This window comes from Falco punctatus (genome assembly GCF_963210335.1).
Source record: "Falco punctatus genome assembly, chromosome: 6".
NCBI classification, from domain to species: Eukaryota; Metazoa; Chordata; class Aves; order Falconiformes; family Falconidae; genus Falco; species Falco punctatus.
This window is the reverse complement of record NC_137585.1, coordinates 80,594,970-80,617,271: the sequence shown is the minus strand read 5'-3', so window position 1 is coordinate 80,617,271 and position 22,302 is coordinate 80,594,970. Positions and strand designations below refer to the sequence as shown.

General features: G+C 40.5%; 1 protein-coding gene across 2 annotated transcripts in view; it reads left to right on the top strand.

Annotated features, from left to right (window-relative positions):
* The first annotated feature begins 6,104 nt into the window (after positions 1 to 6,104).
* The window catches only part of CTTNBP2 (cortactin binding protein 2), a 93,144-nt gene continuing 76,946 nt past the window's right edge, over positions 6,105 to 22,302 (top strand). For both annotated transcript variants that reach the window (XR_013928717.1, XM_080390993.1), the window contains exons 1-2: positions 6,105 to 6,789; positions 18,426 to 18,533. Coding sequence is in view for 1 of the 2 variants with exons in the window: in XM_080390993.1 (XP_080247119.1) it covers positions 6,721 to 6,789; positions 18,426 to 18,533 (177 nt within the window). In the remaining variant the exon portion in view is untranslated. The remainder of the gene's footprint in view (positions 6,790 to 18,425; positions 18,534 to 22,302) is intronic.

Here is a 22,302-nt window from a genome sequence, read left to right as displayed (position 1 = left end):
ACTCGGGAACCTAAACACTCTTTTCATTTTTGCAACAGAGCTAGTTTTTTTAATTTCATTTCCATTTAATTCACAGTGAGGTAGGCAAATGACACCTTGAGTACCAAAATCCCATACAATCTAAGTGACAGTGTAAACCATCTCAGTCTTGATCCAGAATTTAAATGGTACAGTAAAAGCAGAATCGTTAATCCCTGGCTTAAAGATTTCAGTGCAGCTGTACACTGGAAGATGTTTGTGCATGACAGGAAAGACTAGACAGGGTTATCTCTCTCCTGCGCATTGCTTTTCCTCTGTCTGCCTCATTTACATGTAAATAAGTGAATTTTGCACACATACTGAATCCCACATGAATTATAATTTTGACTTTTTTAGTTGTGATTTCACAATGAAAGTCTCCTACTGATTATTTTTTTTCTGATTAAAACATTCATCAGCACTTGATGGTCATAAACTTGAACCACAGGTTTACATGTGAGTTGCCTGTCTTTAGTTTAGGTCACTATGAGTTTGGCAACATGATCACGTTAGTTCAGTTTAAGGAACACACATTGTCACTGTTGTCATTTCACAGAATTATTTTTCAACTTTGAGAGTATAAATAAAGTTCCATTGCAAAAGCTGAATTGCATCAGTAAGTGCATCGTTCTCCTACAGGCAAGCAAATTAGTTCATTTACTCTAGCAAATGCTTGTTTTCCAGGAGGGAGTTAACTTCTCAGCACAATGCTTTCTGTTCTGTGTCAGCAGCGCAGGAGCTGATTCTCTTGGGCTATGGTTCTACAGCGTCAGTGGTGTAGCTAACAACCTATTGAAGCAGTTTTGTTTCATTAGCAAGGGAATTTCTCCCTAGTGCAGCATTTCAATACAAACAACATTTCATTACCTGGTCCCCATATAGAAGTTCAAGTGCTAAGGTAGTTACGCCTTACAGAGACTGATCCTTCTTGGCAATGAATTGATTAACCTCCCTTGAGATTTTATTTCTACAATTACACAGTAAAGGTCCACTCAAAGCTGTTTCATGTGCTGAATGCCCACATACAGTGCTGCACTTGCACAGTCAGCTCTCAGAGCAATAGTTGAGCTTTGGCAGAGAGGACAGCCGCCACTCTGTGCACTGTCATTTCGATTCCAGACAAGTTTCTTCTAAGATACAGCGGTCCATATTGGCAGTGGTACAGCTTCATCCCTACAGAGGGGCATTTAGCGATCCAATATTGTTCCTAGGATGTCAGCAGTATAAGAAAATTTCAAAATTAACCTTTTGTATAATCAAAAGGGGGAAACGCCAAAACAGCGAGGTTAACAATCAATGGATTCTTTCTCAAAAAACAAACAAACAAACAACACCCACCCCCAAAACAAAACCAAACACCAACCAAAAAAAAAAAAAACAAAAAAACAAAACCCAAACAAAAAAAAACCAAACCCACCAGATTCTGCAATAAAGTGATTTAACAATCACTGAAAAAAATTAATTTCACAGTGTGGTGATTTGCGGGCTAAGAGTTAAATTCCAAAATGAGGTAGTGCACTTCCCAGCACTGCAGATCACTGCATAACTCCTGCCAGTGAAGGAACAAACTCTTCCACGTCTGGCAGTTGCAGCATGAAATCCCCTGCCTCTTGCCACTACAGCCGATATGATCACAGCAGCAGGCATTTCTCCTATGTCCAGAAAAAAACGTGTTTTTTTGCTTGGAAGTGCTGATGCCTGTAAAATTACATTAGTCATCATGCCTGCTCAGGGAAACTGTTTCTGAGACTTCTTGATTCCTGCATCTTTACTGCTTTAGTTAGCAGTCTCTTGTGGATCTACTTCACATTCCTTACTGGTACCTATGAGAAGATGAATGAAAGAAAGAAATAAGATAAGGCTAGAAGTTTTTCTGAATATTTTCATAGATTTTCAGTCTAATAATTTTCACTGTACCTTTCCAGTATTTGAAAAGCAGTACAGTCTTTTTTGCCTTGACAGTAAATGACTTATCATTCTCTTCCTCATAGGGAAACACATGCAAAACAAATATTCAACTTTTTCAGGTATGACAGCATAGGCTTGAAATACATTGATAGTCTAGTAGCAGCTTATGGATTTCAATGCTGGGGAGATCAGTGTGTGATCTTTTCTTTATGCACAACATAAACTGCAAGACTTCTTTAAAATAAATTTTTCAAATTCATGGGTTGTACCCATTTTTAGTTCCTGGATTCCATTCTGTGCTCAAATTTCTAAAATTTAGGCACAGCAAATGCACAGACTTTAGATTCCAGTTTATCTTTTCCTCCTCATGTGTTAAAATGAGGTCTCATTTAGAATCCTCCTGCTCAAGGTTAACCTTCTGAATTGTCACCTGTAATTTTTAGACATTTCCAAGATGTCACAGTACTGGCAGAATGATGTCATTCAAGGTGAGGCCTCAGTGATACCAGTTTTCTCTTTCTGTGCAAAAGATAGTTAAGTATCTTGCCATTTTGCTCTTTAGTATGATGTAAGGTTTGCAGTAGGCACTAACACTTCATTTTATGTTTTAAACACTAAACCACAGTTCATAAACATTCAAGTAACCTTTCCTGAGACATCAGTAATGCTAACAGACAAAACATTCTATTTTGATAGTTTCCCCTTCCTTTTGTCCACTTGTGCCTTTCTAAGCAGATCGTAGCCAGTTTTCAACATTCCAGTCATGTGTATCACGTCACTAGCTTATACAAATATGCAGCACTGTTGAATTTATGCTTATAAAACAACAATTCCAATACTTTATTTATTAGATATGTTCTTTGTCCATACATAGTCAATTAAAGCATCTCTTTTGTTGATGCCTACTGGAGATTACATTTTGTTCACCAAGCTTTGATTTTTATCTCCTTTTCACCTTTCTTTTTGTTGTTGCTTTAACATCCTCTGAAGGAGCCAACAGGCCTTCTAGAATACTGATTCTTTTTCTATTGAATTTCACCCAGACAGTGGTACACCATCTTCCAGAGAAAGTAAGCCCTTCTTCACAAAAACCCAAGGTAATGGTTCAGTTATCAGTGCTTTGAATTGCTGAATTGCTTACAGGTCTCCAAGACGAAAGTTTCCTGAAGAGGTAATCAGTGCAGTATTTGAATTATGTTGTTTGGCTTGGCTTGATGAGTTCTAGATGAGGGTGATGGCAGAAGTGTCTTAAGTTAGCACTGAGGTGACCTTTGAAAATATTGCGATGATACAATGATACATTACTTCTTCTTAGATATCCAATATTCTGTAAAAAATTAGCTTGGGACTTCAGTGTCTCCTGCTTGGTTTAAATTCAGACACAGGCTTATTTTTTGGAAAAGAGTGAATAAAACACCATTTTACATTTTTTGTTCATTTAAATGGTTGGTAGCAAGGCGATAATGCCTCAACACACTTTATGATTTAGATACATAGCAGTTTGCTTCCCTGCCAACGTAAAGCCAAGGCATGCATTTTCTACTCCACCACATCAGTTGTGTGCTAATGGAGGGAGCACCGTTCAGTCCAGCAGCTGTATCCTGTAAGGTGTGGACATTCCACCGCTGCACGCCAGCTCTAGTCATAGGAAAGAAATATATTTAAAGCTCGGTTGTAAGGCCTGCTCTAGGCTTGGCATTGCCTTTATGTCACTCAAGCCAAATAAAACTGGAACAGCAGAAAAAGAGTTAATTGCATTCAGCTTGCCAGCTATGTGCTAGTAGTAAAACAGTGAGCAACTTTCTTTGTGAAAAGCAACTTTTTTGCCTCACTGTAGTGATAAAATTATTTGTAAAAGCACAGGCAGTTTCTTCTCCTGGAGGGGCTCTGGCTTAGCCATGTGTTAAAGAGGTGTTTTACCCTGTATGATACAGGCAATGACAGTGAACTATGGGAACAATCACGAAGCCATGCTGTCCCTCTCTTATGCACAACTTATGATGTGCATAGTTGCTATATTACTGAGGTTTTAAAGCCAGTTCTGAAGGAGGATGTCAGCAGCATAAACAGAGCAACTAGAGAATAAGTAAGACATTGTTCAGTGATGCAGTACTAAGAATCAGGGAAAAAAACACTTCCTACTTCTAAGATGATCCAAAGTCCAAAAATGTTCTTCATGCAGCAAAACCTCAAAGATATTTAGGCCCTACCAGCATATCACTGAAGATGCAGCAACAATGGCTATGCAGCATGAGAATCTACTCCCAGTAGTGAATGGTGATATCTAATATGGATTTTAGCACTCTCACATCAACAGGAATCCCCGTTGCTGTCATTAGGGGAAAGAGAGAAGACACACAAACATGTAGTATAGGCTCATACAACTCAAAAATCAGTAATTTTTTCAAAATGTGACAATTCATTTCATGGCATAAAGAAGAAATACAAATCATTCCTCCTTTAAAAGCATACTTGCCGTCTTTTGACCACAACAGCTTCCAACAACCTCAAAGTGATTCCAGCAGTTGGATGATGTGCTGGATATTAGTTGTCTGGAGGTGGGCTTTTAACTGAAATGTTGCTGGTCCATCTATCCCATTAATTTTTTGCTGGCTGAGATCTGAACACCCCCATCTCTCTCAGAAATCATTTTAAATTTATCTTTGGATGAGGAAAGAGAGATCAGTTCTCCAGTCTGAGACAGAAAGTTATGGCTAACCTAATATTCATTGTTATTTTGATAAATGTACATTTGGTAATTGATAAAATATCAGCTAAACCAGAGCTTATGACCTGAGCAGAGCAAGAGATAAATAATGGTGTCATCTTTGCTACATCATTGCTGAGAAGTGGATAGTTAAAAAAGATAGTATTTACACAGCATGTTGCATGCATGTTTGTACCAACGTGGTTAGAAAGACACATAAGTAACTGTGATGGCCAGCAGATGATTCTAACACAAGAGTGAAATACTGGAAATTATAATGGTAGGCAGAAATCAGTAAAAGATATTCTCAAACTAGTTTTAAAGCTTCAATGCTTAAAACCATTTTGGAGAGGAGTAAGTATGACAAAGTCCATAGGAAACAAATGACTTCTTATTAAGTTTCTCAATGGCAAAACACCACATGCTCTTCAAAATGTATATAACTTAATTATGAGTAATGTGTGGTACTTTGCTTTCAATAAAGTAAGCAAGCAATGATGTATCCTAACACCAATTAAATGGTGTTAGAGTTCTGGGAGCCAAGAAAAGCAAGTTGTTTTAGGCTCTGTGTCATCAATGGAGTTTCTCAGTTTCAGTGGTGAAAAGGATGCAAGCACTCACTACAGTTACAAAAAGTGTAAAGCTTGAGTAGGAGGACAGCTAGATGATTTTTAAGGAAAAAGAAAAACAAACCCTGAACAGAGAAGGCATGTTTGACTGGATTTTACGTGCCCTATAATGGATCCTATACACTGCCTTCTGCTCACTCTGTTCAGTGTACATTTACGTTACGGCTGGGAGTTGATTCTACTAATCACTCATCAGTTTCCCTTCCAGTAATGTAAAGGGGAAAGTTCATGCATGTTTTTACTTACATCCTTAGGTACTGCATGCTTAAAAGAACATTTGCTGTCTTTGATCAAGGGAAGGCATTGGCCCATTTCTGTCTGGTTGCGGTGCCAAGGGAGTTCAGCATGAACTTAGACCTGAAGCATATTTATGAAAGGAGACTGGCAAGGCACAGAGGAGCCTGCTGTTGGTGGAAGTTGTATGCGGCTACTGAGTAAACAGGTTGCAAATTCAGCTTATAATGGATCTGAGTTGGTTCCAGAGGAGGGTACATTTGGATTTCGTTTTGGTCTATACCTCACCGGGTAGGTTCCCATCGCAGGGGAAAGCAGTGGGGCAAGACCTTGAGAAACAACCCCTGGAGGCAGACAGGCAGCACAGATGGGAAGGGTGCTCCTGGGGGGAACATTTAGCCTGTCTGGTAGCAAGTTCAGCTCAGCCGCCCGAAGAGTCGGAACTCCAGAAGAGTCGGAACAGGCTTTAGCTTTGGTACCAGCCTGTTACTGCAACGGGCAGCCCCAGGCCAGGGTGGGGGCTCCAGGCCTGGGGCTGAGGCGCATAGAAGCACCGGGCCTATGTGCCCGTCCGCCCACAGACGGCTCTGAAGCCACCCTTGTGCGGCAGAAATGTCCTCCCCCAGCCCCTCCACGGAGGACAGGGAGGGAGAGGTGACTCCTGCCAGCACCCCCAGAGAGAAAGAGGCAAAGCGATGCCCTTCCCTTAAAGGCTTCAGCGGGTTTAAGGATCTCATCGATCAGGTGAGACAAACCCACCGTAAAAATTTTTTTTTTTTTTTTTTTTTTTTAGCCCCATCCACAACCTTTCCTTTCGTTCTCCTAGCTCCCAAGCCACGGGTGAGGGAAGGGAGGAGAGCCGTGCCTGCGTGGGGCCCGGGCAGTGCGGTGGCGGAGGCACTCCCCTCAGCCACCATGGCGCGCCGGTAGCCCGCGGCGGGGTCCCGCTCCCCCTCCTCCGCATGGCTCCGGGCCGCCTTATGGCGGCCGGTGGAGGGGGTGGGTGGGGAAACCCGAGTGCCCGCCGGCGGGAGTCGCTCGCCTCGGCCGGCTAAGGGGGCGGCTCGGCTTCGGCAGCCCCGCCTGCGCGGCGCCGGAGGGGTTAAGCGCCCCCGCTCCCGGTGGGCTCGCTGCCGGCGGGGAGGGGGTTAAGCGCCTGGCGGCGGCGGCTGCCGCCACTCGGCTCCGCGCCGCTCTCCGCGCCGGAGCCGTTACAGTGGGAAGATGGCGACGGAGGGCGCGAGCGGCGAGCCGGGCTCTGGCAGACGGGAGGACTCGGCGGCCACGGCAGCGGTAACCGGCTTGGCGGGAGAGGGGGGTTCGGACCAGCCGGGGCCAGGAGGGCTCCCTGTGGGGATGGGACGAAGCGGCGCTTGGAGACCTGCCTCCCCCGCTCTGTCCCTCCGCCCTCCTTCTCCCCCGGGGCGGGACGGGGCTCGGCTGCGGCGGTTCCCGCAGCCGAGCCCCGTCCCGCCCCGGGGGAGCAGAGAGAAGGGCGCGGGGTCTCCCTCCCTGCCGGCTTCCTTCTCCCCCTCTGCAGGGGCGGCGGGCTCTCTCCCGCATTGTTCCTTCCCGCTGCCCCGGCGTGGGGTCGGCGTGCGGCACCCGTGAGGGTGCACGGTGCGGGGGGGTGCGCTCCCCGGTCTCGCCTCGGGCACCCACCCGCTCACCCACCCGCCTTTCCCAGCCGCTTGCCACAGCCAGGGCGGCTGCGCCCCGTCTCCAGGCGGGCTGAGGTGGTGACAGCGGCCGGGGCGGTGGGACCTGTCAGATCGGGGAGGGGGAGAAATGTGGGTCTTTAACCCTTTGCCGGGCGGCGAGGAGCTTGCTCTCTCCTTCCATCCCCCCGTGCGGCGTTTGCGGCGCCGGGGCAGCGTCCTTTCCCCCCCCGTCCCCGCCCCGAGCGCCGGTGTGTGGAGCAGTCTCCGCTCCCCGGGCCTGCGCCCCGGGTGCAGGATCCGTCTCCCCGCTTAAAATATCCCAGAAGCCGGGCAGATCCCCCCCGCTCCCGGCGTGCCTTATCCGCGGGTGGGTGAGGCGCCTGGGGCGGCGGTGTGCTGCCGGTCGGTTAAAACGGTGTCGGATGGAGGCTGCGCTCCCCTTGGCGAGCGGGGGGCTGCTCGGGCTCGCCGGCCCGACGCCCTGGCAGGGGAGCAGGGGCTCGCCTCTCGGGCGGTCTGCGCCTGTGCTGCTTCCCCGGCTCCTCACCCGCAGCGGCAGACCCCGCTCAGCGGGCTGCGCTCCCTCCCGCGGCGCGTCCCAGACCCGGCGTGCTCAAACCTGCCTGGGCGCCCACCGAGGCTCCGCTGCCCGTGGCGGCGGCCTGGCCGGCAGCGGAGCGGGGTGGCCGGGTCCGAAACCGGGCTGCAAGTGCTCGGCCTCGTCGTGACATGCCCAGGTTGAGGCAGTAAAACCCCTGTGCCGCCCCTTTTGCTTGGGGTCGTCTCTGGAGGGGATCACCTATCACTAGCGATAGGGTCACTAGTTTCTGTGTAATTATTGCCGGCATTTTTTATTATTATTTTGTTTTCTTTCAAACAGGCACTAATTCTTATCTGAAATCCTGTTCCAACTGTGCACTTAATCATCCTTGCGTGTATTAACTACTGCAGTGTTGTGGAAATTGAGTTTTACTTATAAAAAGTAAACCTTACACAGTGAATTTTTATAACGTCACTGTCTTTTAAAACAATGACATAACCATGACATAAATGAATGTTAAGGTAAGAGTTCACAAAAGCAGACTATTAAATACTTTAAAGCCCTAGTTTTGAGTTAAAAAAAAAAAAAACAACAAACCAACCACTAAATTATTTAGTACAGTCATGTAATTATTCTCTTGAGTTTGAGTTTTAAAAACTCAAACGAGTAGCTCGCAATCAAGGAGCACTCCAGTATTGTCCTGCTAGGTAGTGCAATGTAAGCCACTCGTGCAATTTGATGTTCTCATTGTGGAAGGCAGGAGTAATAGCGTTATACTGCACACTGCTTTTAAAACATTTTTTTAAAGCTGAAGAGATGCTAGGAAGTAACCTGTGTGTTGCTCCCTTACAAAAATAATAGCCATACTGAAGCAATAACAAAATGTTTTTTAAATTATTGCTTTTAATTTGCCTTCAGTCATTAAATATTTATTACTCCTTTTCATCTTGTTTTGCTTTGCCAATGCAAACACGGTATTGTTGATTTCATTTTATCTCTTGTAGAGGAAAGCAAAAGGAACTCCTCTGTGCAATGAAAAGATTTAAAAAAATGTTTATATAATACTCCAGTATTCCTTTTGAAGGGTTAGTGTGAATAGCTTGTTTTCTGTCTTCAAAGTCAAGATACATAATTATGAATTGGATTGCCTTGCTTACTTTTAGGATGACAGTAAATGTCCAGGTGACTAACTTGTAAGTCATGCTAAATGTCAACTTATAATTAAGTACTGTTTTCAGTACAGTTTTAGTTTGTGATTTTTGGTTTGAGGGTGTTTTTTATTCAGGTCTCAGAATTCTTATTGCACAAATGTTGCAGTAAAAAACTGTAGGAACAGTATTTGTAATAGTAATATGTTAATGTATAGATTTTGTGGTGTAAGCAGGGGATATAATACACAAGACAGCACAGTAGGGTTTCTTGATACTAAATGCTGTTATTGCATCTTGGTACCTTTCAGTAAAATCACTGGAAAAAAAGGACTGGTTTTTGCTGCTTTTAGAAGCACTATAGAAAAGGATTAAAAGTGCCCCCCTCCCTCCTGTTTTTTACATTTACCAGGGAATTTGACTGAAAAAAAGCCTAGACTGCTTTATAGTATGTTACAGTAAGAAGCAAAGCTGATAATCTTGTCATTCTGATTTTTCTTGGACGAAGCACAGCATTTGGTAAGCCCACCACTTCTTTCCCACAAAATGTTGGTATTTTTATCATGGTAAGGATGACAAGGAAGAATGGCAGGGGAGTGGTTCTGGTCCTTTTTCATACCTGCACAGCTTGATTGCACTGAAGCCAGTGAAATTGTATTGGTGCAATTTGGACTAGAATTGAGAGAAAACATATGTGTGTATTTTAAAACATCTTTGAATGACTTCCATCTGCATAATGTCTACCAATAATGGTTATATAATAGCAAGAAATAATCCAATTTAACAGTCTTTTTGTTGAAACACTGAACATCAGCCTGCTGTGCATAGAGGGCTGGCTTGTCACACAGTACAGCTTCAGTGTAGCTTTAACAAAGCCTATGAAAAGCCTGTTATATCAAACACGAAGTCTGTTAAAATTACTCAGTACATTTTCTCGGTTTGATTTTGCTTGACCAGTGATCAAAAGCATAAACGTTATTTTTCTCTGAAAGACAGTACCTTCCGCTGTCTGTAAAGCTGTAAATGTAGAAGATGTTGGTAAAATGGGAAGTGGAACCTTGACTCCTCTGAAGTGAGAAGAGATTTTGCTGCTGTGTTCATTGGTCAAAATTTCATTGAGAATTATGTGTGCGTAACCAAAAGGATCAGTCTGTGTTGCTGTGGGTCACGTAACAGTACAAAAAAGTTACACTACAGGAAAAAGTCAATATTGAAAAAAAATTGATAAATGGAGAGAAATTCCATGACACTTTGTGGTGACATTGTGTACGATTTTATGCTCAGCTTGGTATACTCGCTATCTATTGATCTGCAAGAATGCTTGTAGTAGGACTGCCATTCTGGTCAATATAGTGAAATGCTAAATAATGTTTTGATCAGATCAATTACAGAGGCTGATTTAGATCAGTTGGAGTTATTCTTATCTGAAAAATATTGCAAGTAGCAGAAAATGAGACCATAACCCTTGAAAAGCAAAGACTATATATCTTATTAGGGATTACATCCTGGGAATGGCCACTTGCAAAAGGACTTAGATTAACAAGCACTGTCCTCATCTGAATACGAGTTCTCCATGGAGTGTGATTGTTCAGAGGAATTGTTTTCATCTAGTCAGATACGTGATGCTGTTGTGGTGTTCCAACATGGAGGTGAGATGGAGAGACAGGACAGTTTTGTCTGTTTTAGTCCTGCTGCACCTCTGTGGTGAGAGTGGTCTTGATCCATCTTGCAGTGATGTGCTTCAAACCTTGCTGCTTCTTTTCCTCCTGCTCAAACTACAGCATTGCCTTTTCTGTGCCTTCTACTCCATGAAGGCGCTGGTGGGTGAGAAAAGGTGGCTACAGAATGTATTTTGCTTTTTAAATGTTCCTTTTTCTTCCAAGTGTGGACTTGTCACGCTGTCATTGAGGGTGAAGTGCAGAGGGGCAAGGCTATAAGCTGGATGTGTGAAAGTGGCATGGAGGTGCAAATCTGTAGGATGCAGTACGTCCTGTCCTGTTGTTTTTCCAACCACTTTGACTTCATCTGTTTAGGCATTGCTTTGGCCTCAGAGGTGATATACAAAGACAGGAATAGAGATGGAAATTGGGATGGGAGGGAAAGTAGTTAGGAAGACAACAGTTTGAGGTCTGCTTCTGCACCCATTCCTACCCAAGAAAAGGATCAGTTGTTTTACAATACCTGTGTAATCCTTAAATATGTAGATGGGAGGGTGTGGGGTAGGCTTAGGGAAGAGGTACTGTCTCCTGGGCATTGATTTTTGGTTCTATTGTAGCACAGGGTAAGGTGTAAAATTCTGGAAGACTTAAAAGATAGCTTCTGGAAAACTTCTAAAGATAGCTTCAGCAATGCCTGCCTGTATCTGGTTCTAATCCTATACTATTTGCCTTAGAAGTGACTTATCTGAAAGTAACTTTCTGAATAGAAATTACCTGTTAAATTTAATTAAGAGTTTAAACATTGAAGGGTTGTGGGCCTAGATCCATAAAAATAAGACTTAGTTACCTAACTTGCACTGAAATAAAAAATGACTAAGTACCTTTGTGGCTGTTAATAGATTGCAAACATGTTTTAACAGCTATGACAATATCTGGGTATGTGTAAAGGTCAGTGTCTTGCTAATTTTGGAGGGGTTGGGGGCTGGTTTTCTTGTTTCCAAAATACATTTCCCAATTTTGAAGTATATTTATGGTTAATGTTGAAGCTGTTAAAAGTTTTTGCAGTTAGCTCAAGCAAAAAAAAAACCAACGCCACAGCAACTAAACAAAACCTCCCCTATACCTTTTAAAGAAAACCTTTGAAAAATCCAGAAAGCAAGGGAGCTGTGCTTGGGAAAGAGGGCAGAATAAGTAGGTAACTTCATGTGAACAATCTAGTAAGAGTAATTGAGCTAATGGATAGGCATAATTAAATGTGTGTACAGTCTCCTCATGATCCCTCAGATATGATTGTGTGGAATGTTATGTAAGTCCTGGATGGTACTCTCTTCAGCAAGATACTTCGTCTTAGTTGAGGAGCAAGTTCCACAGCATTGATTTTCCTTGAATGATACTTTTCTGCCTTCATATTTGTTTCTGTTGCTAAAAACATTCCTATAGGTCACATCTTACTTCTTAATTTCATCTTGGATGGGTTGGGAGACAGACATGTATTTTTGCATCAGATAATTTCTGGAGAAGCATGAAGTCACAGACTCTTACCCTGGTTTTAGAGTAAAGAACAAGCCTTCCACAGCCAAAGCAATAAATTTTCATGTTCCCTAAAGTATTCATGAATACTGTATGGTGAAGTAACCACTGCTTGTATTACTCTGTCCGTTTGCAGAACTTTCTTTATTAGAAAAGGGTTAGGATTTGACTGCATACCCATGTTTATGTTGAACTAGGTCTTGGAACTTCCTTTTATAGTTGAAGTAAGTAGTTAGAAGGAATAACCTGTTTTAGAAACAGGTTTGTGGGCTTTTCTGTTTCTGAGTGAAATGACTTAGGCCACTGACTCTTGGAGGTATGGATGGGGTTCGAGACACATTTGGGTATCTACAGGTATGCACAGTGTTTAATATTCTATTACAGTCAGTGGAGCCACAATCAAATAGTTCTGGTGGCTGATTAGCTGAATCTTAGTTTTCTTGGCTGTTTCACCTAGGCTAATCAGTTCTTTGTTGAAAATAAAGGGTACCTAGCATACCTAGCTCACACCTACCTATAGGTGTCTTAATCTTGAGGGCTTCCTTTAGTGGTCCGTATGTGATACTCTGGGTTATTCCAGCTGGCCTTCTGTTACCAGTCCAGATAGCATGGATGATTCATCTAAGTCGTGTATCATATCTACCTTTCCCCAAAAGATGCCTCTGATCCCCCAGACGTTTCAATTCGCACTAGATACTTCTATGTAAGCAACTAAATACAGTCAAAACAGATCTTTCTACTTGGTTAGATGAGTTGTACCTGGAGGGACATAATGATGTTGTAAAATGTATGAATCAGGGTTGTGTTTCCCTGGTGCAGTTGTTTCATGGGTCTGACAGATGTGAGGCCATCATGATATTAAAAGATTTCTTTGTATAGCCTAATAAGTAAAAAATAAAAAAAATTTTTAGAACCTCATCTTGGAAGTCTTCTTTGTGAATCCTCAATAGGATTCTTGTGTGTATTTGCTAGATTTCAATACAAAATATGTAACAAATGTAGACATGTACATTTCCATTGTCTTCTGAAAGGATTCTTTTTTTTTTTTTTGACAGCTTTTCCCTATGTGTTTTCCTGCCCAACATTTTTGTACGTCTCCCTCCTTGTCTTTCCACTTCAGCCCTCAGTTATGCTCCACAGGTTTCTTTCCCAAGTGCTGGGTTATTACCCAGTTCCACCTTTAAAAAGGCCATGTAGCTGTTTTCTGAGCAGCAAGGGGCTTGTTTCCCATGATCATTTGTGATTAATCCACAGCTAACTCGTTTTTTGCTTCTGTTCTGCTTAGGGGAAGTACAAAGCTGTAGCTTTTATGCTTTACCTATTCAGGCTTCTGCTGAAGGCAGCAGAGTTTGTAACAGCTGCTTTTAGCACTTTTAGCTCCTGAAGTTGCCAGTACTATCAACTAGGCTAGGTCAGCAAAACCAAACTATTGGCACTGCCAATCCCCTGCAACAATTTTTGTGGTGGTTGGGGTGATGGGATAAATCTAACTCTAAAGACTTTTACCATCTCTGCTTTAAATAGCTATGGATGTGGGAAAGAACTCCTTCTGTTCATATGCCTCTTGGTGACCTTCCAGTTTCATCCTCTTTCCATCTTTTCCAGAGACAATGGAGGTGGGAGAACGCCTGTCCAGTTTGATGACTGCTGTCCTAAGTTGTTCTTCCCTTGTTCAGAAAACAAGCTTTTGTCTTCTCTTTGGTTCACCACAGAGCTTCCTCTAACCTTTAGCAATGCAGGTTATCTTTTTGTGATGCATACGCAGGTAGTTGAATGAGTTTTGGCTAATTAGCTGTTTGCTCTATTGTCAGTGCACTTGCTGCCAGGCAACACACACTGCTTACAAAACCGATCTGAAAAATAACGTGGAGTTTTAGAGACACAGAGGACTGAAGCAGTAGTCTTTTTCAGGCACTTTATTCTTATAAATCAAATAAACCAGACATTTTAAAATCCAAAAGAGGTAGAGAAAAAAATTCTCTTGTGTTTTGGTTGTGTATGCCAGATGTCACCCTGGGGCATCATATTCCTGTGTCTCTGTTATAAAACCAATATAATGGATGGCTTGGTTACATAGTTGTTAAATTGTTGGTTAAATTGTTACAGCTTGGCACTTTACCACAGGTATTGTAGCTAAACCCCAGATGACATATAAGCCATGAGCTACTAATGCAGTCTTTATTTTCTGGAGATCGAAGACTTAGAGCTCCCCTGCAAGATGTTAGGAGGATTACTTTTCTAGATCTAAACAACAGTTTTCTCTGACTTGTTCAGATGGAGCACTGTTTGCCTGCCATGACTGACATTTTGATCACCAGGAGATGGCAGGGAGTGTTTAAGAGGAAGGATAGTTTTATATTACCATGTGCTTTATTTACTGAAATCTTAAAAATATTTTTACGACTTTTTTTGAGAATATATTGAAACTTTTAACTATGTATTTTGGTCCAGTTAGGCTAAGCTACGTTGCAGCTCCGTAAGTGCTGATTAAGAGATGTGCATGCAGAGAAGGTGTGGTAGCTTTTTCAACTACCCTGTGTGCAGGGATTCAAGGTTGCTTATCCATAATGAAGAATTCTAAGATGTCCTTAAAGTACTGGAAAAATATGGTCATTCCAGTTTCGGAGTTTATCGGAGAAAGTTGTGATAAGAAAACCTCAGTAGGCATAAAATTATTGGTGAAAAAAACCCTTAAAAATGTTGACCTTTTCTTCCATCCTGGAAAGCTCTTAAATTCTTTATTTACCTTTTTCTGTTTGTGTGTCTTTTCTGGTTGATTTTGGACATCAGTTTGTTCTTTCTATGTATGTGAGGACTTGTCTGAAATTGTGTAGCATGGAGAGTGTGGGTAATAATAGATCATGTCTTCTGTGCTTAATAAATTAGAAGGCATCAAGCAAAAGTGGCTGATGGCAGACTGACTGCAAAGGTGGTGGTTCTTCATAGACTATGTAGTTGTGCTGTAGAATGTTGTGGATGCTAAAATTACATAGAGATTCAAAAAGCAATGGGGCAAATTCACAACAGGTACATTAGCCAAAGGCTACTACGTGCCAGATCACGATTTCTGGCTCAGAAGGTGCATAAGCTGAAAATTGCTGGAAGCTGGGGGAGTATTTCTGGGAAGTATCATTATGTGCTTATCTTGCTCTGGTACTGGTTTTGAGGCACCCATTATTGCTGCTTTTGGAGACAGGATGCTCAGCTCAGTGGCTTTTTAGTCTGATATGCCAGAACTGTTCATATATGAAGTGGTTTTGCTAGTTCTTATTTTAAGCTTTTAAAATTAAAAATGCAACAACTAAGTTACATATCTTGTTGGTATGTCTTTCTATTAACATTTTTGTGTATTTATATCTATAAATTAACAGAGCACACTTTTGAGTAATTTTTGTTGCTGTCTTCATATGTTCTAGTTCAGGGTGTGTACTTGAGCAAAATTAACTTTAATTGCTTGATCAGATGCTTAGTTAGAAAAGCTCATCACTGCATCACATATGTTGAAGAATGCCTCTGGTTTGTAAAGAATGTAAAAGAATGTTTTCATTTATGACTTGTGGAAGACTGCGGAAATGTAAAGTTTCACCTGTCATGTTCAGTCAGTCTTTTGACAGAGAGCTGCCCTTTGTTATACCTCCTGATAAGCTGAATTTACTGACTTGGAGAAAAGAGTAGGATCACATTTCTTGCATCCACAGAAGTACACTGCCACTCTTAACTTTGTCCCTCTATCAGGAACCTTGGGTGCCTTTTCTGTCAGATGTAAAAATATTTTAGAAAGGGAAGATAATGTTATGGTTATATATATATATATAATGGTCAAACCACCGAATAGAGACTTAAAAGACTGTTACTGAATACTTGCTTTCTGTGTTGTTTGGAAAAAAAATACCTCTGCATCAGTTTTACATCTGAAAAATGGAGACAGTTTTTCTCTGTTACAAAGGAAGTTACAGGAATATATCCATTGCTGTCCTTGAGCTATTAAGTAGTATAAAGTGATTCATAGAAGAGCGAGGGTGGGTAAGTGGATCCTGCTATCTGAATTGAATTTAGTAGTTAGAAGTGCCGAGAGTGAAATCTGCTGCAACCTATAAGGTAAAATTATTCTACAGATATTAATTTACATGAGGAACTGTATACATTTAGTAACTTTATATGTGTCTGTAGACTGGTGAGCACTGTTTAGAATTGTGAAGAGTGCTGTGAGAGGCTGCTGCAGCATAATTTGGGAAAAAGCCTTCAGAGAATCTTGCTTTTCTTGATCCATTGGCATGGAGGGTAAGAAGTATCTTTTGGACTACAGAAACAGCTGACACAGGCAGCAAAAATAGAGGATAACTGTTGTTCAGTCTAGAAATACTAGTTAGAGTGGATAGCCCTGTCCGTGGAACAGTTAGACTTAGTAGAAATTATTGCTCCTCTTGTTGATCCATATTGTACACATTAACGAAGAAACTCAATCCAATGCACGTTGACTGCAAATAGCTACAGTTCTGGCATACAGTTCTCACTAGCCATTTGTGCACCCTTGTGTGTTTTAATTGCGAAGAAGAAATGGAACACAGAGTAAATATAATACAGTTACAGCTTTTGGGTAGTTTTGATCTATGGTCTTCTAGCCTGAGGGAAGAACAACTGTTTTGCCCTCTTCTTGCCTTGAGAAAACAAAAGTGGTACTTGCTTTATTTTTTCTTGGATTTTCCTGTGATGGAAGTTAAGCTCCTGGGTAGCTGAACTCTTAGATTTTTACAACCTTCAGGGAAAACAGACAGTATATCCAGATACACAGTTCAGATAATTTGGCAACTGATTACTTCATACTGAAGATAGATGAGTGTCTGCATCTCAGGGCTTTACTAGGATGGACACATCTACATCATAGCAAGGACTCTAGTATTTCTCTTAAGCGTATTGGAAATCAAGCTGGTCAGCTGAATCTTGCACATAGAAGATACATATTTTTCTCTCCGTTAAAATTATCCCCTTCTAGTTTCACTGTCTACTTGTGTTACCATTGTGGATATTGGTGAACAAGAGAATCATATTAATCTTATCTACTACCTTTGTGATTTTGTAAATATTAATAACATTCCTGCTGCCCCACCTCCAAAATCAAGACTTCCAGCCTTGTAGTCTTTCCTTAAATAGTAGTTACTCCTCTGTTCATCCTTTTATTTGGCCAATTCTATACTTTTAGATGAGGACTTAATGCAGTACTTGAGATGCGGGTTTACCAGGGTTTTATATAGTGGCAAAATGAGGAAATGAACCTTGTCAGTGAGGAATTATGTACCAACACCCACATGAGGTAGATGTTCCTGCCACTTCTGTGTCCTTTTTCCAGGTTATTGTTGAAGAAGTTGAATAAAGCCGGTCCCAGAATTGTCCCACTGCTTACCTGTCTCCATCTTGAAAAGCAATTGTTACCCACAGTGTTTGCTTCCTATCCATGAAGTGTCATCCAATACTGTTGGATAGGAGTTTCTGTAATAATGCTTGATACAGAACCTTGTCCAAAACTTCTGGAAAATCTAAGTATATTAGTGTCTAGTGGATCCTCTTTACCCATGTGTCTATTGGCGTTGTTACAGAACCGTGGCAGTTTGTGGAGAGGATTTGGTTTTACAGAAGCCATACTGATATTCACAGCAAACCATGTTTATGCATATGTGCAGTGATCTTATTTGTCAGTATAAACTTGTTCTCCTGTCTTTCTAGGCGTGTAAGTCAGACTTACACTGACCTTGGTAAGCGTGGCATGAGAAGATATTGTTGCTATGAACTGTTGTTTGTCAGTGCCTCTTAACCTGAACCGTACCCTTCGGCCAAACAAATGGGACGGCAAATAAAGCATACAGATAAGATTTTATGTCTTTTCATGAGTTGTGCTTCAGAAATTCACATTCAGCTTGGTATACTGGGATGACTTTGGTAGTTGTTTGCAAGTGAGGCACAGGTTACACTGGATTAGGTATGCTATGGTTTAGGTTCTTTCATCTTCTCTTGCCTGCATCACTGATGTGCTATTTCAGGTCTGCTGAATTGTTTTGGTCTCTTGAGGCTGCTGTTAGTCACCAAGTTATTTTCTTTACCATTTCACCCTTACCGTTTACAAGACTTTGCCGAATTAATTCCTTGTAACATTGTAGGATTTGGAACAGTGTCATGCTCATACTAGAGGGCTTTTAATTCCTTCACTATAAATAAAAAGAATCAGAGTATTTGCTATTAATTTTGACTTTATATGCTACAAATAAAGCCACCTCAACTTTTGACAGTTATAGATGTTTGAGGAACCCACAATTAGGATGCTGATATGTTTATGTTTCAGATTTATAGTAACTGGTGCAGTCAGTCAGTGTGTTCATCAGTGTTTTGTTTCTTACAGAAGAGAGAGTTTGATGTGGATAATTTGAGCAAGCCAGAACTGCGAATGCTTTTGAGTATAATGGAAGGAGAACTAGAAGCACGAGACCTTGTAATTGAAGCCTTGCGGGTGAGTTCCTGGGTTGTTGTGGTTTGCTTTGTTTTTTTTAATTCTCTTTTACCACTTCCTTTATGCTGTGTGTAGAATATTATTAGTGGAAGAGTAAATTGTGACTTTTAAAGTTTTAGGTTGACTAAATCTCAAAATCATAAAATATGTTCTTGTTTAATTGTTGCTATTCAGTAATTCTATGTAATTTTGGTATAAAAACCCAGCAAAATTTCAGAGAAATAAGTGCGAAAACTGTAAAATTACTTCCTCTTTAAATTCTTTCATATTGTAGAGCCTGCTATTTGTGAAAGGGAGGAGTAACTTCAAAGGAAAATTCAGTCCATTCACCATTTGTTCCAATGGTCTATGTATTTGTGCGTCTAGTCTATTCAGTGCATTAATTTTCTGTGAGATGGAATGAAGGACAAAATTGGATGGTCATATGCACTTAGGAAAAAGTTTTTGTGGTGGTTTTTGTTTTCCCTTTTTTTATTTATTTAAACGGTGAAATATTGAGTATGCACTCTGAACAGCACTGACAAGTACTTGATTAGATTTTTGCTGTGCTAGGCACATTTGAAGGTTGGTTTTCTGAAGGTTGTAGTCTGAAAGGCAGCTTAGTTGACTGGAAATGTACAAACAAAACTGTATTTTAATAAAAAATGATAAATTTTTATGACTTAAAAATTGATCTGGAACAGAATAAAATTTAACAGAGATGCCAAACAGACTACAGGTTTGGGGGGGGGGGGGAAACCTTACATGGTTTGAAAATATTTATAGCTTCACAGTTGAATAGAGGGAAATCATGCCCTTTAAGGTCTCTTAAAGCAAAACCTCAGTAAAATAAAGTATATCTAATACTAGTTTTTAGTAGTATGTGTAATGATTATCAAGTAGTGTGGGAACATTTTCCACTTGTAATGTCACAGTAACAATTGTAAATGCGTTTTTTTATTCAATTTTGATTTGTTTTGTGATGTCTTCAGATCACTTGGTGCCAATGGAGCTTTAAAGTAGTTGTCATTGATGTACCTGCATTAATAACTAAAAGACTTTACAGGTATAAACCTCTTTTTAAAATCCTATGTTCATTTTGTAATGACAATAAGACACTGGAAGCAATGCGTTTCTGGGGGATTACTGCACTTTGAAGATATTTGGTGGTTGGCCTTCAGGTATATGCATGTGTTGAAATGTACTGCCTTTTCATCTAGCTGTTTTATAATTTCACATCTCATTTGCTTGGACTATGCCTTTTTATTTCCCCTGACTGCCAGTTAAGGTTTTGTAAAAAGGGAAACAATGTGCACACCAGATCCAGAATCTCTTTTTTTTGACTCTTCTAACTCTGGAGGAATGCAAATAGAATACTCTGACAATTTTCTCTAATGCCTATTCATGAACAAGCTACTACACTACATACCAAATGATGGATGTATTGAAATTGACCAAAATTAAAAAAAAATAAATACAGTACAAATTTAATAATAGTACACTTAAACATTCAGGATAGTGCAGTCCCAGGAGAGAAAAGGTCTGTGTCAGATTCCCATGCACCTGCTGAAATGGGTAGTGTGTACCCAGTGGTTTTTGATGACTAGTATAGATCAATATAAAAAGAACTCAATTTCACATAAGGTATATCAAAGTTGAAAATTGTGTTTGGTTTGGTTTTTTGTTTTTTTCTTCTCCTGCATCTCAATTTCCAGTTCCTGTATTTTGTAGTAAAAGCCTCTAAACAAAATCCATATGTAACTCAAATCTTCCAGGCAGTTTGCCTGGTTAGCTATGCTAGTACTGGACAACTTGGAAGTTATACTTACTGAAGAACTGTAGCCTGATACCTTGGAATATACTTTCGGATAATCTGGCTTCTTACTTGGGAAGCCACAAGTCAGCAGTATTAACAGCTAGAGTCTCCAAGCAACATGCAAAATAAGCTCCTAGATAGCCAAATATTAACAAGAGAATTCCATTGAAAATTTGATATTTAGATTTGTTTCAACAAATTGGCATATATACTTCATGTATCCTTAAAGCAAGAAGGAAATGGCTTTCGTATAAGGGAAAAGACTTCTTATGTTACTGTTTCAAAAGCTGATCAAGCTGTTTCAAAATTAGGAAAATTTGTGTGTGTTTGGGCAGGTTTGTTTGTTTGTTTCTTTTAATCCTACTAGTACTGCAGAGCTGTTTCAAAACCTAATTTCTCTGACTGATCAAAGCCTGATAATTTCCAGCCCTATACTAGATAATATGTGTGTTGTCTTTTCCTCTCAAGTGATCTTTCTGTCAGTTTTCAGTCACTGTGGTATATACATTTGTTAAGCCGTCTTACATGTTCTTGGTCTTTTTGTAAGACTATAGAACTAGATCTTTTAATCTTGTCTTAGAAAGTGACTGTTCATTCTTGCAGCTGTCATCTCAGATTTTTCTCTATAATCATTGAAGTTAAACTACACCTATAATAAATGTATGTGCCCTTATCTGTACTCTTTTTGCAGGGTTTTACTGAGCATTTGTAAAATTTGTACAGTAAACAGTACTTATGTATCTATTGGAAATACTTCTGGGAAGTTCTGGCGTGAATCAGTCTTGACTGATCACAAAAGAACTGATAATGCTGAATATAATTGAAGACTGACTCACATGGCACTACTCAATCTGCATGTAGCATGAAGTTTCTTGTTTTAACAAGACCTTTTTGATGCATCTGTTAGTTTGTCCTTTTCCCATTGTGTAAATTCTTACGCACTCCTCTTGTTTCCCACTTCATGAATTTTGTGTGAAGCCACATCATGTGCTTTACTGAAGATCTGAGACAGAACTGGTTTTTCCCTGTCTGTAAAGCCAGTGATGTAAAGAAATCACACCTACCTTCAACATAATTAGGTAGGATTTCTTTTCAGGCTGACTCTTATAGGACCGTGATATCTCATAATGCCAAATCTTTTTTTCTGTTGGTACACATGTCATACCATCACAATCCACACCTTATCCACAGTATTCCCTGGTGGAATGGAAGAGAAAATTCTGACAGAGAATTCAGTGGCAAGAACTAGGGAGCAGGAACAGTATTTTTGAATAAGATACGGAATTGGAACTTCTGCCTTACTGGTTTTGGTTTGTTTTTTTTTTTTTTTTTTCCTATGCCATGTTTATCATGTATATGTATGATGGACTTCGCAGTTAAATCACTTTTTAAATCATGCTTTAAAATAAATCTTTTTGTTTATTTTAGAAATTTGCTTTTCAGGATTACATTTTAATGCTTCGTGATAATATCGTAAAAGTTTGATTTACCTGTGTGGGTTCTGATGGATTAAGCAGAAAACACTTATGACATCTTTGTTTTTGTGGTTTGAGCCTCAGTCCTACACAAATTACTGCTTAATATCTCATAGAAACTTAAAATAATGATCTTCTGACTGTGTTGTGGTTTTGTGACTCCTGGGGTGTGGTGTTTTTTTTGTTCTCATTTAAAAAATAGCTATAAAATTATGCACAGTTTGAAGTGTCGGTGAAAGAAATGAAACTCAAAAATTATACCCTATATCAGTTAGTACTGCTGCAATACTGTTTTTCTGACAGGGAGACAATGCCCTTGGATTTCAGAATTGTATTGTCTCAGGTGCTTGTCTTCTGGCTGTTTATTTACAATGTATTCATTGTATCATAAAATGAATTTGTAATTTATGACTTCGGGTTTAATTTCTCTTAGTGCTAGCAGCCATCAGAGAAGATGGCTACTAACTCCTCATTTAACACTTTTAAGATGCTGTGTAAC